A 15,000-nucleotide genomic window follows, 5' to 3' on the forward strand; every position below is an offset into this window, starting at 1 on the left:
ATATCCATATAAATAGACCTGAATTGTTTAGTTTAAATTGTTTTCATGGAGATGCCCTGAGCGACAGAGGTCAAAGTCCACAAACAGTGCATGGTGGGACGACTCTCTCTGTCTGCAAGTTCTCCTAGATGGGGTGCATCTCAGTACCCTTGGCTCGCTTCCTTTTCTCGTCTCCTTCCCTTCGTCTGTGGCGGAGCCCTAACTTCCATCCCAGGGGTGCGTTCAGTAGGACGCAACGTTTCGGGAATGTTCAGATAGTAGCAATGTAGAACTTTATGCCTCCGCGACATCTTAACGGAGGAATAACGTCGGCTCCGTTCACGGCATCTCTATCTGCAAAGTTTCACAAAGGTGAACGTACTGAACGTGGCCCATATCAAGCCACTAAGAAAACTCCCATTCCGGATCCGTTCCCGTCCAGTTTCCAGAACGTGTCCTGCGCTTTCGGCACCACCATACGGCCCATTAACCGGCTCTTTGAGTCCAGTCGTGTCACCTTCCAGCACTTCCTGGTTACCGTTGTCACAGGGTTTGACTCTGACCACTCTGGGAGCTCCACCTGGCAGGTGAGCTTTTCGTCACCGTGACTTGCAAGCTGGACGACGAGGATGCCCCGCCCACATTTGGCGGTACAGGTGAGCTGAAGGTCCAGGTACAGGAAGTAGAAGCCATCCTGCTTGGTTTGTAATGTATGTTGCTGAAGGTTGTATTTGTACAGATCTCCAACAGAGGACTCCAGTCCATGTTCGACCTGGGACCAAGACATTGTCCTGTTCTCCATCGTGGCTGAAGGGGGAGACAGGAACACACACCGGTAAGGACACTAATCAAGGACTATATTAACATCCCATTTGGTTAGGACACTAATCAAGGACTATATTAACATCCCATTTGGTTAGGACACTAATCAAGGACTATATTAACATCCCATTTGGTTAGGACACTAATCAAGGACTATATTAACATCCCATTTGGTTAGGATACTAATCAAGGACTATATTAACATCCCATTTGGTTAGGACACTAATCAAGGACTATATTAACATCCCATTTGGTTAGGACACTAATCAAGGACTATATTAACATCCCATTTGGTTAGGACACTAATCAAGGACTATGTTAACATCCCATTTGGTAATTTAGCAGTTGCTCTTATCCAGAGAGACACCATATCCCCAATGCATATCAGAGTTGTCGGGCTGATCTAGGATCAGTCTAGACATTTAGTTAATAATAAATAAGTTTACATGGACAGGTTGGACCTGATCAATGTAGGCCGTCATTGTAAACAATAATTTGTTCTTAACTGACTTGCCTACTTAAATAAAGGTTAAATAAAAATCTAATAAAAATCAACGCTCCTACAACTGACAACTAATACAAATAGAAGAGAAGTCTAACATCATTCATTGTAACTACTTTATCTACATGACGTTTGGTTTAAAATGACAGTTGAAAGGCGATTGAACTTACCGGAGGTGAGTTGCACGTAGGCCAAGTTCTGCATCTGAGGACGGGGAAGAAGAGTAGGGAGGACAGTTAGAGAGGTAACACACCCGGTGTCTGTATGTAGTGCACTACTCTGGCAACCTATTCCCTATGTAGTGCACTACTCTGGCAACCTATTCCCTATGTAGTGCACTACTCTGGCAACCTATTCCCTATGTAGTGCACTACTCTGGCAACCTATTCCTTATGTAGTGCACTACTCTGGCAACCTATTCCCTATGTAGTGCACTACTCTGGCAACCTATTCCCTATGTAGTGCACTACTCTGGCAACCTATTCCCTATGTAGTGCACTACTCTGGCAACCTATTCCCTATGTAGTGCACTACTCTGGCAACCTATTCCCTATGTAGTGCACTACTCTGGCAACCTATTCCCTGTGTAGTGCACTACTCTGGCAACCTATTCCCTGTGTAGTGCACTACTCTGGCAACCTATTCCCTATGTAGTGCACTACTCTGGCAACCTATTCCCTATGTAGTGCACTACTCTGGCAACCTATTCCCTATGTAGTGCACTACTCTGGCTCCCTATTCCCTACGAAGTGCACCATTTTTTTTTACCATTGTAGCTTACACACTAGTATTGTTGTGTGGTTTAAAAGTCCCAAAATGGACGTACCAATCGCAGATGACCTCTTTATTAAACTGTATCATTGGTTTAAAAGTCCCAAAATGGATGTACCAATCGCAGATGACCTCTTTATTAAACTGTATCATTGGTTTTAAAGTCCCAAAATGGATGTACCAATCGCAGATGACCTCTTTATTAAACTGTATCATTGGTTTAAAAGTCCCAAAATGGATGTACCAATCGCAGATGACCTCTTTAAACTGTATTATTGATCAGACGCTCAACTTCAGAATTAGATATCAATAGGTTCCACTTAAAACGAATGGCATTATAATAAACTGTCCACAGTCTGCACCTCTGAAGGGAAAACTCATTGATATATAGACCTACTTATAGAATCAAAATAAACCGTTTTCATCCAAAAACACATCCCTGTATTTTTTGTTCAGTCAGACATTAAACTTCATAATGCGTTATTAACAGCTACTGTACTAGTAGCTATTAGCTAATGTACTCACCTTGTACGCGGGCGTGGAACGGGGCACAGCATGGTGCGTCTCCGATGTACCTTGCATATCCACAACATAAGGTTTAACCCCGATCTCTGACCGTAGCTCCACAAGAGCCAAAGTTCCCATGACAACAACTGTCGCCACCGTCAGGAAGAGCAAAACGACAGAACCGACCAAGAAAACGTCCAGGCACCGTCCACGGGGGCGTGCGCTCTTCTGAGATTCCACATCCATATCGGGTTCCCGGTGATCACACAGAGTTCCAGAAGAAAACTGGAGTGGGTGAGTGTGTCGATCCCAGAAGCTCTACAGAATTATCCGTTTTACGAGTCGGTCAGAAGAACTGTCCACTTCAAGAAAACAAGAGGACCCCAAAACATGTAAAATCCTTCTTCGGACGTTGGCTAACCACGTTAGGACTTCGGTTTACCGGTAAATTCTTTAATATCCAAATCGAACTGGATTGGGCTGCATAGAGGCTATTAAGTTCCTGCTCTGAGTTTGAAATGAAGCAGCATAACCCAGGTATTTTTATACCACTCAGGGTGGCTTGAGATGCGAGACCAGAGAGAGGAAAATACGCGGAAGTCATGGGTTCGGGTTTCCCTCGCCCCCTCACTCTCTCTCTCGTCTCCTCCCTCCCCTCTCCGTTGCTGACACGTTGTGAAGTGAAGCGTGAACAGAGCAGGAGCTGCCTGAGACTTTCCGATGCTACTTTCGCTTTGCGCAAGCGGAGCAGGACGGTGGGAAACAAGAGAGAGATGGGAGAGAGAGAGAGAGAGAGAGAGAGAGGGTGAGAGAGAGAGAGAGAGAGAGAGGGAGAGAGAGAGAGAGAGAGAGAGGGAGAGAGAGACAGAGAGAGAGGGACAGAGAGAAAGGGTAAAGAAATGAGAGAGGGAGATAGAGGGGGAGATAAACAACAGAGAGAGAGATGTAAAGAGGGGGAGAGAAGGGGGAAAGAAACAGGCTAGAGAGAGAAAGAAAGAGCGAAAGAGACTCGCTTTGCGCAAGCGGAGCAGTACGGTGGGGAACAAGAGAGAGAGAGATGGATAGAGGGGGCGGGAGGGGAGAGAGAATGGGTAAAGAAATGAGAGAGGGAGAGAGAAAAAGAGAAAGGGGGAGAAATGACAGTGAGAGAGATGGGGAGAGGGGGGAAAGCAACAAGCTAGAGGGAGAAAGAAAGAGTGAAAAAGAGCGAGAGATGGAAAGAGAGAGAGAGAAAGCGATAGCGGCACTAACACTAACCTAGTGTGGGACTGCTTTTCCCCAGGATGTTGGTATTCCGTCGTTACAAACCGTTATATGTTGGTTCTATGGCAACCATCCAGCAGCCTGTTAACCGTTTCCCTGCTCTTTGTGGTCCAGGCCAGGTATCTTGTGACAATTGTTGATGTAAGAAAGGGCTTTACAAAACAACGTTTGATTGGTTGCTTGATACAATAAATATTATTTGTCTTTGGCAAAGAAATAGTGAAATAATAGTGTGATAACCTATTGATTACATTTGATTCATATTTAAACAGTTATTGTTATTATTATGTTTTAGAGAGCATTTTGCTGGGTATATGTACTGGCATATTATTAATTCAGGACCCACACACACGCATACATATATATACACACACACACACAAACAAACACACACACACACACACACACACACACACACACACACACACACACACACACACACACACACACACACACACACACACACACACACACACACACACACACACACACACACACACACACACACACACACACACACACACACACACACACACACCCTGCCCCTGGACCAGCGCTGTCCATGCCTCCTAAATGGCACCTATTCCCTATATTTTGAGCCCTATGGGTCCTGGTCATAAGAAGTGCACTTATATAGGAAACAGGGTGCCAATTGGACCACGTCCCATTACTGGATCTTTAGGAAACCCCGAGCACTATACTTTCGATTCTTGGTCTGGGTGGAAGAAGGGGAGGAGAAAGGAGAGAAGGGAGAAAGAGAACCAGGCAGAGCTGAGAGGATTCACCTCAAGGAATTTCCCCCTTGGTATCGACTAGAAAGAGAGAGAGGTGGAGAGAGAGGAAGGAGAAAAAGTGAGGGGGTGGATGAAAGAGAGAGAGAGAGACAAAATGAGAGAAAGAAAGAGAGAGTGAGAGATAGATAGAGGGGGCATTGGTGACAGAACATAAATGTGTGTGCAGACCTGACAGTGTGTGTGTGTGTGTGTGTGTGTGTGTGTGTGTGTGTGTGTGTGTGTGTGTGTGTGTGTGTGTGTGTGTGTGTGTGTGTGTGTGTGTGTGTGTGTGTGTGTGTGTGTGTGTGTGTGTGTGTGTGTGTGTGTGTGTGTGTGTGTGTGTGTGTGTGTGTGTGTGTGTGTGTGTGTGTGTGTGTGTGTGTGTGTGTGTGTGTGTGTGTGTGTGTGTGTGTGTGTGTGTGTGTGTGTGTGTGTGTGTGTGTGTGTGTGAGTGTGAGTGTGAGTGTGTGTGTGTGTGAGTGTGTGTGTGTGTGTGTGTGTGTGTGTGTGTGTGTTTATATTGACAGCAGAAAGTCCACAAACTGTAGACTATGTTAACTTCCCTCATGAAAGTGAACACTTCCCTGTTTGTTCCAGGAGAGTCGATGTATTTTCATCAGCTCTCATTTACTGACGACCTCATGAGCAGGACGACACCAGGCGAGAATGAGAGCGGGAAAGGAAGGACCGAGGGAGGGGAGATGGATGATGTGAGACAGGGAGGGGTGATAGATGATGTGAGACAGGGAGGGGTGATAGATGATGTGAGACAGGGAGGGGTGATAGATGATGTGAGACAGGGAGGGGTGATAGATGATGTGAGACAGGGAGGGGTGATAGATGATGTGAGACAAACAGGAGACAGGGAGGGGTGATAGATGATGTGAGACAGGGAGGGGTGATAGATGATGTGAGACAAACAGGAGACAGGGAGGGGTGATAGATGATGTGAGACAAACAGGAGACAGGGAGGGGTGATAGATGATGTGAGACAAACAGGAGACAGGGAGGGGTGATAGATGATGTGAGACAGGGAGGGGTGATAGATGATGTGAGACAAGGAGGGTGATAGATGATGTGAGACAGGGAGGGGTGATAGATGATGTGAGACAAACAGGAGACAGGGAGGGGTGATAGATGATGTGAGACAAACAGGAGACAGGGAGGGGTGATGATGATGTGAGACAAACAGGAGACAGTGAGGGGTGATGATGATGTGAGACAAACAGGAGACAGGGAGGGGTGATGATGATGTGAGACAAACAGGAGACAGGGAGGGGTGATAGATGATGTGAGACAGGGAGGGGTGATAGATGATGTGAGACAAGGAGGGTGATAGATGATGTGAGACAGGGAGGGGTGATAGATGATGTGAGACAAACAGGAGACAGGGAGGGGTGATAGATGATGTGAGACAAACAGGAGACAGGGAGGGGTGATGATGATGTGAGACAAACAGGAGACAGTGAGGGGTGATGATGATGTGAGACAAACAGGAGACAGGGAGGGGTGATGATGATGTGAGACAAACAGGAGACAGGGAGGGTGATAGATATTGTGAGACAAACAGGAGACAGTGAGGGGTGATGATGATGTGAGACAAACAGGAGACAGGGAGGGTGATAGATATTGTGAGACAAACAGGAGACAGTGAGGGGTGATGATGATGTGAGACAAACAGGAGACAGGGAGGGTGATAGATATTGTGAGACAAACAGGAGACAGGGAGGGGTGATAGATGATGTGAGACAAACAGGAGACAGGGAGGGGTGATAGATATTGTGAGACAAACAGAAGACAGGGAGGGGTGATAGATGATGTGAGACAAACAGGAGACAGTGAGGGGTGATAGATATTGTGAGACAAACAGGAGACAGGGAGGGGTGATAGATATTGTGAGACAAACAGGAGACAGTGAGGGGTGATGATGATGTGAGACAAACAGGAGACAGGGAGGGTGATAGATATTGTGAGACAAACAGGAGACAGTGAGGGGTGATGATGATGTGAGACAAACAGGAGACAGGGAGGGGTGATAGATATTGTGAGACAAACAGGAGACAGTGAGGGGTGATGATGATGTGAGACAAACAGGAGACAGGGAGGGTGATAGATGATGTGAGACAAACAGGAGACAGGGAGGGTGATAGATGATGTGAGACAGGGAGGGGTGATGATGATGTGAGACAAACAGGAGACAGGGAGGGGTGATAGATGATGTGAGACAGGGAGGGGTGATAGATGATGTGAGACAGGGAGGGGTGATAGATGGTGTGAGACAGGGAGGGGTGATGATGATGTGAGACAAACAGGAGACAGGGAGGGGTGATAGATGATGTGAGACAGGGAGGGGTGATTATGATGTGAGACAAACAGGAGACAGGGAGGGTGATAGATGATGTGAGACAGGGAGGGGTGATGATGATGTGAGACAAACAGGAGACAGGGAGGGGTGATAGATGATGTGAGACAGGGAGGGGTGATAGATGATGTGAGACAGGGAGGGGTGATAGATGATGTGAGACAGGGAGGGGTGATGATGATGTGAGACAAACAGGAGACAGGGAGGGGTGATAGATGATGTGAGACAAATAGGAGACATGGATGGGTGATGATGATGTGAGACAAACAGGAGACAGGGAGGGGTGATGATGATGTGAGACAAACAGGAGACAGGGAGGGGTGATAGATGATGTGAGACAGGGAGGGGTGATAGATGATGTGAGACAAACAGGAGACAGGGAGGGGTGATAGATGATGTGAGACAGGGAGGGGTGATAGATGATGTGAGACAAACAGGAGACAGGGAGGGGTGATAGATGATGTGAGACAAACAGGAGACAGGGATGGGTGATAAATGATGTGAGACAGGGAGGGGTGATAGATGATGTGAGACAGGGAGGGGTGATAGATGATGTGAGACAAGGAGGGTGATAGATGATGTGAGACAGGGAGGGGTGATAGATGATGTGAGACAAACAGGAGACAGGGAGGGGTGATAGATGATGTGAGACAAACAGGAGACAGGGAGGGGTGATGATGATGTGAGACAAACAGGAGACAGTGAGGGGTGATGATGATGTGAGACAAACAGGAGACAGGGAGGGGTGATGATGATGTGAGACAAACAGGAGACAGGGAGGGTGATAGATATTGTGAGACAAACAGGAGACAGTGAGGGGTGATGATGATGTGAGACAAACAGGAGACAGGGAGGGTGATAGATATTGTGAGACAAACAGGAGACAGTGAGGGGTGATGATGATGTGAGACAAACAGGAGACAGGGAGGGTGATAGATATTGTGAGACAAACAGGAGACAGTGAGGGGTGATGATGATGTGAGACAAACAGGAGACAGGGAGGGTGATAGATGATGTGAGACAAACAGGAGACAGGGAGGGGTGATAGATGATGTGAGACAAACAGGAGACAGTGAGGGTGATAGATATTGTGAGACAAACAGGAGACAGTGAGGGGTGATAGATATTGTGAGACAAACAGGAGACAGGGATGGGTGATAGATATTGTGAGACAAACAGGAGACAGTGAGGGGTGATGATGATGTGAGACAAACAGGAGACAGGGAGGGTGATAGATGATGTGAGACAAACAGGAGACAGGGAGGGTGATAGATGATGTGAGACAGGGAGGGGTGATGATGATGTGAGACAAACAGGAGACAGGGAGGGTGATAGATGATGTGAGACAAACAGGAGACAGGGAGGGGTGATAGATGATGTGAGACAGGGAGGGGTGATAGATGGTGTGAGACAGGGAGGGGTGATGATGATGTGAGACAAACAGGAGACAGGGAGGGGTGATAGATGATGTGAGACAGGGAGGGGTGATTATGATGTGAGACAAACAGGAGACAGGGAGGGTGATAGATGATGTGAGACAGGGAGGGGTGATGATGATGTGAGACAAACAGGAGACAGGGAGGGGTGATAGATGATGTGAGACAGGGAGGGGTGATAGATGATGTGAGACAGGGAGGGTGATAGATGATGTGAGACAGGGAGGGGTGATGATGATGTGAGACAAACAGGAGACAGGGAGGGGTGATAGATGATGTGAGACAAACAGGAGACATGGATGGGTGATGATGATGTGAGACAAACAGGAGACAGGGAGGGGTGATGATGATGTGAGACAAACAGGAGACAGGGAGGGGTGATAGATGATGTGAGACAGGGAGGGGTGATAGATGATGTAAGACAAACAGGAGACAGGGAGGGGTGATAGATGATGTGAGACAGGGAGGGGTGATAGATGATGTGAGACAAACAGGAGACAGGGAGGGGTGATAGATGATGTGAGACAAACAGGAGACAGGGAGGGGTGATAGATGATGTGAGACAGGGAGGGGTGATAGATGATGTGAGACAAGGAGGGTGATAGATGATGTGAGACAGGGAGGGGTGATAGATGATGTGAGACAGGGAGGGGTGATAGATGATGTGAGACAAGGAGGGGTGATAGATGATGTGAGACAGGGGGGGTGATAGATGATGTTAGACAGGGAGGGGTGATAGATGATGTGAGACAGGGAGGGGTGATAGATGATGTGAGACAAGGAGGGTGATAGATGATGTGAGACAAGGAGGGTGATAGATGATGTGAGACAAACAGGAGACAGGGAGGGGTGATAGATGATGTGAGACAAGGAGGGTGATAGATGATGTGAGACAAACAGGAGATAGGGAGGGGTGATGATGATGTGAGACAAACAGGAGACAGGGAGGGGTGATAGATGATGTGAGACAGACAGGAGACAGGGAGGGTGATAGATGATGTGAGACAGGGAGGGGTGATGATGATGTGAGACAAACAGGAGACAGGGAGGGGTGATAGATGATGTGAGACAAACAGGAGACAGGGAGGGGTGATGATGATGTGTGACAAACAGGAGACAGGGAGGGGTGATAGATGATGTGAGACAGGGAGGGGTGATAGATGATGTGAGACAGGGAGGGGTGATAGATGATGTGAGACAAACAGGAGACAGGGAGGGGTGATGATGATGTGTGACAAACAGGAGACAGGGAGGGGTGATGATGATGTGTGACAAACAGGAGACATGGAGGGGTGATAGATGATGTGAGACAAACAGGAGACAGGGAGGGGTGATAGATGATGTTAGACAGGGAGGGGTGATAGATGATGTGAGACAAACAGGAGACAGGGAGGGGTGATAGATGATGTGAGACAGGGAGGGGTGATAGATGATGTGAGACAGGGAGGGGTGATAGATGATGTGAGACAAACAGGAGACAGGGAGGGGTGATAGATGATGTGAGACAAACAGGAGACAGGGAGGGGTGATAGATGATGTTAGACAGGGAGGGGTGATAGATGATGTGAGACAAACAGGAGACAGGGAGGGGTGATAGATGATGTGAGACAGGGAGGGGTGATAGATGATGTGAGACAGGGAGGGGTGATAGATGATGTGAGACAGGGAGGGGTGATAGATGATGTGAGACAGGGAGGGGTGATAGATGATGTTAGACAGGGAGGGGTGATAGATGATGTGAGACAGGGAGGGGTGATAGATGATGTTAGACAGGGAGAGTGATAGATGATGTGAGACAGGGAGGGGTGATGATGATGTGAGACAAACAGGAGACAGGGAGGGTGATAGATGATGTGAGACAAACAGGAGACAGGGAGGGGTGATAGATGATGTTAGACAGGGAGGGGTGATAGATGATGTGAGACAAACAGGAGACAGGGAGGGGTGATAGATGATGTGAGACAGGGAGGGGTGATAGATGATGTGAGACAGGGAGGGGTGATAGATGATGTGAGACAGGGAGCGGTGATAGATGATGTTAGACAGGGAGGGTGATAGATGATGTGAGACAGGGAGGGGTGATAGATGATGTTAGACAGGGAGGGGTGATAGATGATGTGAGACAGGGAGGGGTGATAGATGATGTTAGACAGGGAGGGTGATAGATGATGTGAGACAGGGAGGGGTGATGATGATGTGAGACAAACAGGAGACAGGGAGGGTGATAGATGATGTGAGACAGGGAGGGGTGATAGATGATGTGAGACAAACAGGAGACAGGGAGGGGTGATAGATGATGTGAGACAAACAGGAGACAGGGAGGGGTGATAGATCCACCACTCTACTGTCCTGTCCTGTCATCCACCACTCTACTGTCCTGTCCTGTCATCCACCACTCTACTGTCCTGTCCTGTCATCCACCACTCTACTGTCCTGTCATCCACCACTCTACTGTCCTTTCCTGTCATCCACCACTCTACTGTCCTGTCCTGTCATCCACCACTCTACTGTCCTGTCCTGTCATCCACCACTCTACTGTCCTGTCATCCACCACTCCACTGTCCTGTCCTGTCATCCACCACTCTACTGTCCTGTCCTGTCATCCACCACTCTACTGTCCTGTCCTGTCATCCACCACTCTACTGTCCTGTCCTGTCATCCACCACTCTACTGTCCTGTCATCCACTACTCTACTGTCCTGTCCTGTCATCCACCACTCTACTGTCCTGTTCTGTCATCCACCACTCTACTGTCCTGTCCTGTCATCCACCACTCTACTGTCCTGTCATCCACCACTCTACTGTCCTGTCATCCACCACTCTACTGTCCTGTCCTGTCATCCACCACTCTACTGTCCTGTCATCCACCACTCCACTGTCCTGTCCTGTCATCCACCACCCTACTGTCCTGTCATCCACCACTCTACTGTCCTGTCATCCACCACTCTACTGTCCTTTCCTGTCATCCACCACTCTACTGTCCTGTCCTGTCATCCACCACTCTACTGTCCTGTCCTGTCATCCACCACTCTACTGTCCTGTCATCCACCACTCTACTGTCCTGTCATCCACCACTCTACTGTCCTGTCATCCACCACTCTACTGTCCTGTGCTGTCATCCACCACTCTACTGTGCTGTCATCCACCACTCTACTGTCCTGTCCTGTCATCCACCACTCCACTGTCCTGTCCTGTCATCCACCACTCTACTGTCCTGTCTTCCACCACTCTACTGTCCTTTCCTGTCATCCACCACTCTACTGTCCTGTCCTGTCATCCACCACTCTACTGTCCTGTCCTGTCCTCCACCACTCCACTGTCCTGTCATCCACCACTCTACTGTCCTGTCATCCACCACTCTACTGTCCTGTCATCCACCACTCTACTGTCCTGTCCTGTCATCCACCACTCTACTGTCCTGTCATCCACCACTCCACTGTCCTGTCCTGTCATCCACCACTCTACTGTCCTGTCATCCACCACTCTACTGTCCTGTCATCCACCACTCTACTGTCCTGTCCTGTCATCCACCACTCTACTGTCCTGTCCTGTCATCCACCACTCCACTGTCCTGTCCTCCACCACTCTACTGTCCTGTCATCCACCACTCCACTGTCCTGTCATCCACCACTCTACTGTCCTGTCCTGTCATCCACCACTCTACTGTCCTGTCATCCACCACTCTACTGTCCTGTCCTGTCATCCACCACACACCTGTCCTGTCATCCACTGTCCTGTCCTGTCATCCACCACTCTACTGTCCTTTCCTGTCATCCACCACTCTACTGTCCTGTCCTGTCATCCACCACTCTACTGTCCTGTCCTGTCATCCACCACTCTACTGTCCTGTCATCCACCACTCTACTGTCCTGTCATCCACCACTCCACTGTCCTGTCATCCACCACTCTACTGTCCTGTCATCCACCACTCTACTGTTCTTTCCTGTCATCCACCACTCTACTGTCCTGTCATCCACCACTCTACTGTCCTGTTATCCACCACCCTACTGTCCTGTCATCCACCACTCTACTGTCCTGTCATCCACCACTCTACTGTCCTGTGCTGTCATCCACCACTCTACTGTCCTGTCATCCACCACTCTACTGTCCTTTCCTGTCATCCACCACTCTACTGTCCTTTCCTGTCTGTCCTGTCCACTCTACTGTCCTGTCCTGTCATCCACCACTCTACTGTCCTTTCCTGTCATCTGTCCACCACCACTCTAATGTCCTTTCCTGTCATCCACCACTCTACTGTCCTGTCCTGTCATCCACCACTCTACTGTCCTGTCCTGTCATCCACCACTCTACTGTCCTGTCATCCACCACTCTACTGTCCTTTCCTGTCATCCACCACTCTACTGTCCTGTTCTGTCATCCACCACTCTACTGTCCTGTCCTGTCATCCACCACTCTACTGTCCTGTCATCCACCACTCTACTGTCCTGTCATCCACCACTCTACTGTCCTGTCCTGTCATCCACCACTCTACTGTCCTGTCATCCACCACTCCACTGTCCTGTCCTGTCATCCACCACTCTACTGTCCTGTCATCCACCACTCTACTGTCCTGTCATCCACCACTCTACTGTCCTGTCCTGTCATCCACCACTCTACTGTCCTGTCCTGTCATCCACCACTCTACTGTCCTGTCCTGTCATCCACCACTCTACTGTCCTGTCATCCACCACTCTACTGTCCTGTCATCCACCACTCCACTGTCCTGTCATCCACCACTCTACTGTCCTGTCCTGTCATCCACCACTCTACTGTCCTGTTATCCACCACCCTACTGTCCTGTCATCCACCACTCTACTGTCCTGTCATCCACCACTCTACTGTCCTGTGCTGTCATCCACCACTCTACTGTGCTGTCATCCACCACTCTACTGTCCTGTCCTGTCATCCACCACTCCACTGTCCTGTCCTGTCATCCACCACTCTACTGTCCTGTCATCCACCACTCTACTGTCCTTTCCTGTCATCCACCACTCTACTGTCCTGTCCTGTCATCCACCACTCTACTGTCCTTTCCTGTCATCCACCACTCTACTGTCCTGTCCTGTCCTCCACCACTCCACTGTCCTGTCCTCCACCACTCTACTGTCCTGTCATCCACCACTCTACTGTCCTGTCATCCACCACTCTACTGTCCTGTCCTGTCATCCACCACTCTACTGTCCTGTCATCCACCACTCCACTGTCCTGTCCTGTCATCCACCACTCTACTGTCCTGTCATCCACCACTCTACTGTCCTGTCCTGTCATCCACCACTCTACTGTCCTGTCCTGTCATCCACCACTCTACTGTCCTGTTATCCACCACCCTACTGTCCTGTCATCCACCACTCTACTGTCCTGTCATCCACGACTCTAGTAGTCCTGTAGCTCAGTTGGTAGAGCGTGGCGCTTGTAACGCCAGGGTAGTGGGTTCGGAGGACCACCCATACGTAGAATGTATGCACACATGACTGTAAGTCGCTTTGGATAAAAGCGTCCGCTAAATGGCATATATTATTATTATTATATTATCCACCACTCTACTGTCCTGTTATCCACCACCCTACTGTCCTGTCATCCACCACTCTACTGTCCTGTCATCCACCACTCTACTGTCCTGTCATCCACCACTCTACTGTCCTGTCATCCACCACTCTACTGTCCTGTCATCCACCACTCTACTGTCCTGTGCTGTCATCCACCACTCTACTGTGCTGTCATCCACCACTCTACTGTCCTGTCCTGTCATCCACCACTCCACTGTCCTGTCCTGTCATCCACCACTCTACTGTCCTGTCATCCACCACTCTACTGTCCTTTCCTGTCATCCACCACTCTACTGTCCTGTCCTGTCATCCACCACTCTACTGTCCTTTCACCACTCTACTGTCCTTTCCTGTCATCCACCACTCTACTGTCCTGTGCTGTCATCCACCACTCCACTGTCCTGTCATCCACCACTCTACTGTCCTGTCCTGTCATCCACCACTCCACTGTCCTGTCCTGTCATCCACCACTCTACTGTCCTGTCATCCACCACTCTACTGTCCTGTCCTGTCATCCACCACTCTACTGTCCTGTCCTGTCATCCACCACTCTACTGTCCTTTCCTGTCATCCACCACTCCACTGTCCTGTCCTGTCATCCACCACTCCACTGTCCTGTCCTGTCATCCACCACTGTCCTGTCCTGTCATCCACCACTCCACTGTCCTGTCATCCACCACTGTCCTGTCCTGTCATCCACCACTCCACTGTCCTGTCCTGTCATCCACCACTGTCCTGTCCTGTCATCCACCACTCCACTGTCCTGTCATCCACCACTCTACTGTCCTGTCTACTCATCTGGAACCATGTAGCCTCTACTGGGTCTCTCCCATTGGGATGTGATGATTTTCAGGAGTAATGGATGTTAACAAGGCAACACTCCATCTTAACCCCGCCTCCACATTTACTGGATTGGTTGGACATCACAGAAGAGAACCTCCTCCAACAGTGTTTTTTTCTTCTGGTGAAGACCAATATGCAGAGGATCTGGTTCCAGGCTTTTCTGTTCTGCCTGCTACATTGTATTAGGACACATGTAA

At 49.0% G+C, this 15,000-nt stretch overlaps 1 protein-coding gene across 1 annotated transcript in view; it reads right to left on the reverse strand.

Annotated features, from left to right (window-relative positions):
- The window catches only part of LOC127932541 (uncharacterized), a 3,486-nt gene extending 134 nt beyond the window's left edge, over positions 1-3,352 (reverse strand). The window contains exons 1-3 of the mRNA XM_052528445.1: positions 2,600-3,352; positions 1,474-1,507; positions 1-786 (exon numbers count right to left, since the gene is read on the reverse strand). The exon at positions 1-786 is cut by the window's left edge and continues 134 nt beyond it. Of these exons, the coding sequence (XP_052384405.1) occupies positions 377-786; positions 1,474-1,507; positions 2,600-2,827 (672 nt within the window). The 5' untranslated portion in view covers positions 2,828-3,352 and the 3' untranslated portion in view covers positions 1-376. The remainder of the gene's footprint in view (positions 787-1,473; positions 1,508-2,599) is intronic.
- Positions 3,353-15,000: the final 11,648 nt, after the last annotated feature.

Source organism: Oncorhynchus keta, chromosome 10 (assembly GCF_023373465.1).
Source record: "Oncorhynchus keta strain PuntledgeMale-10-30-2019 chromosome 10, Oket_V2, whole genome shotgun sequence".
NCBI classification, from domain to species: Eukaryota; Metazoa; Chordata; class Actinopteri; order Salmoniformes; family Salmonidae; genus Oncorhynchus; species Oncorhynchus keta.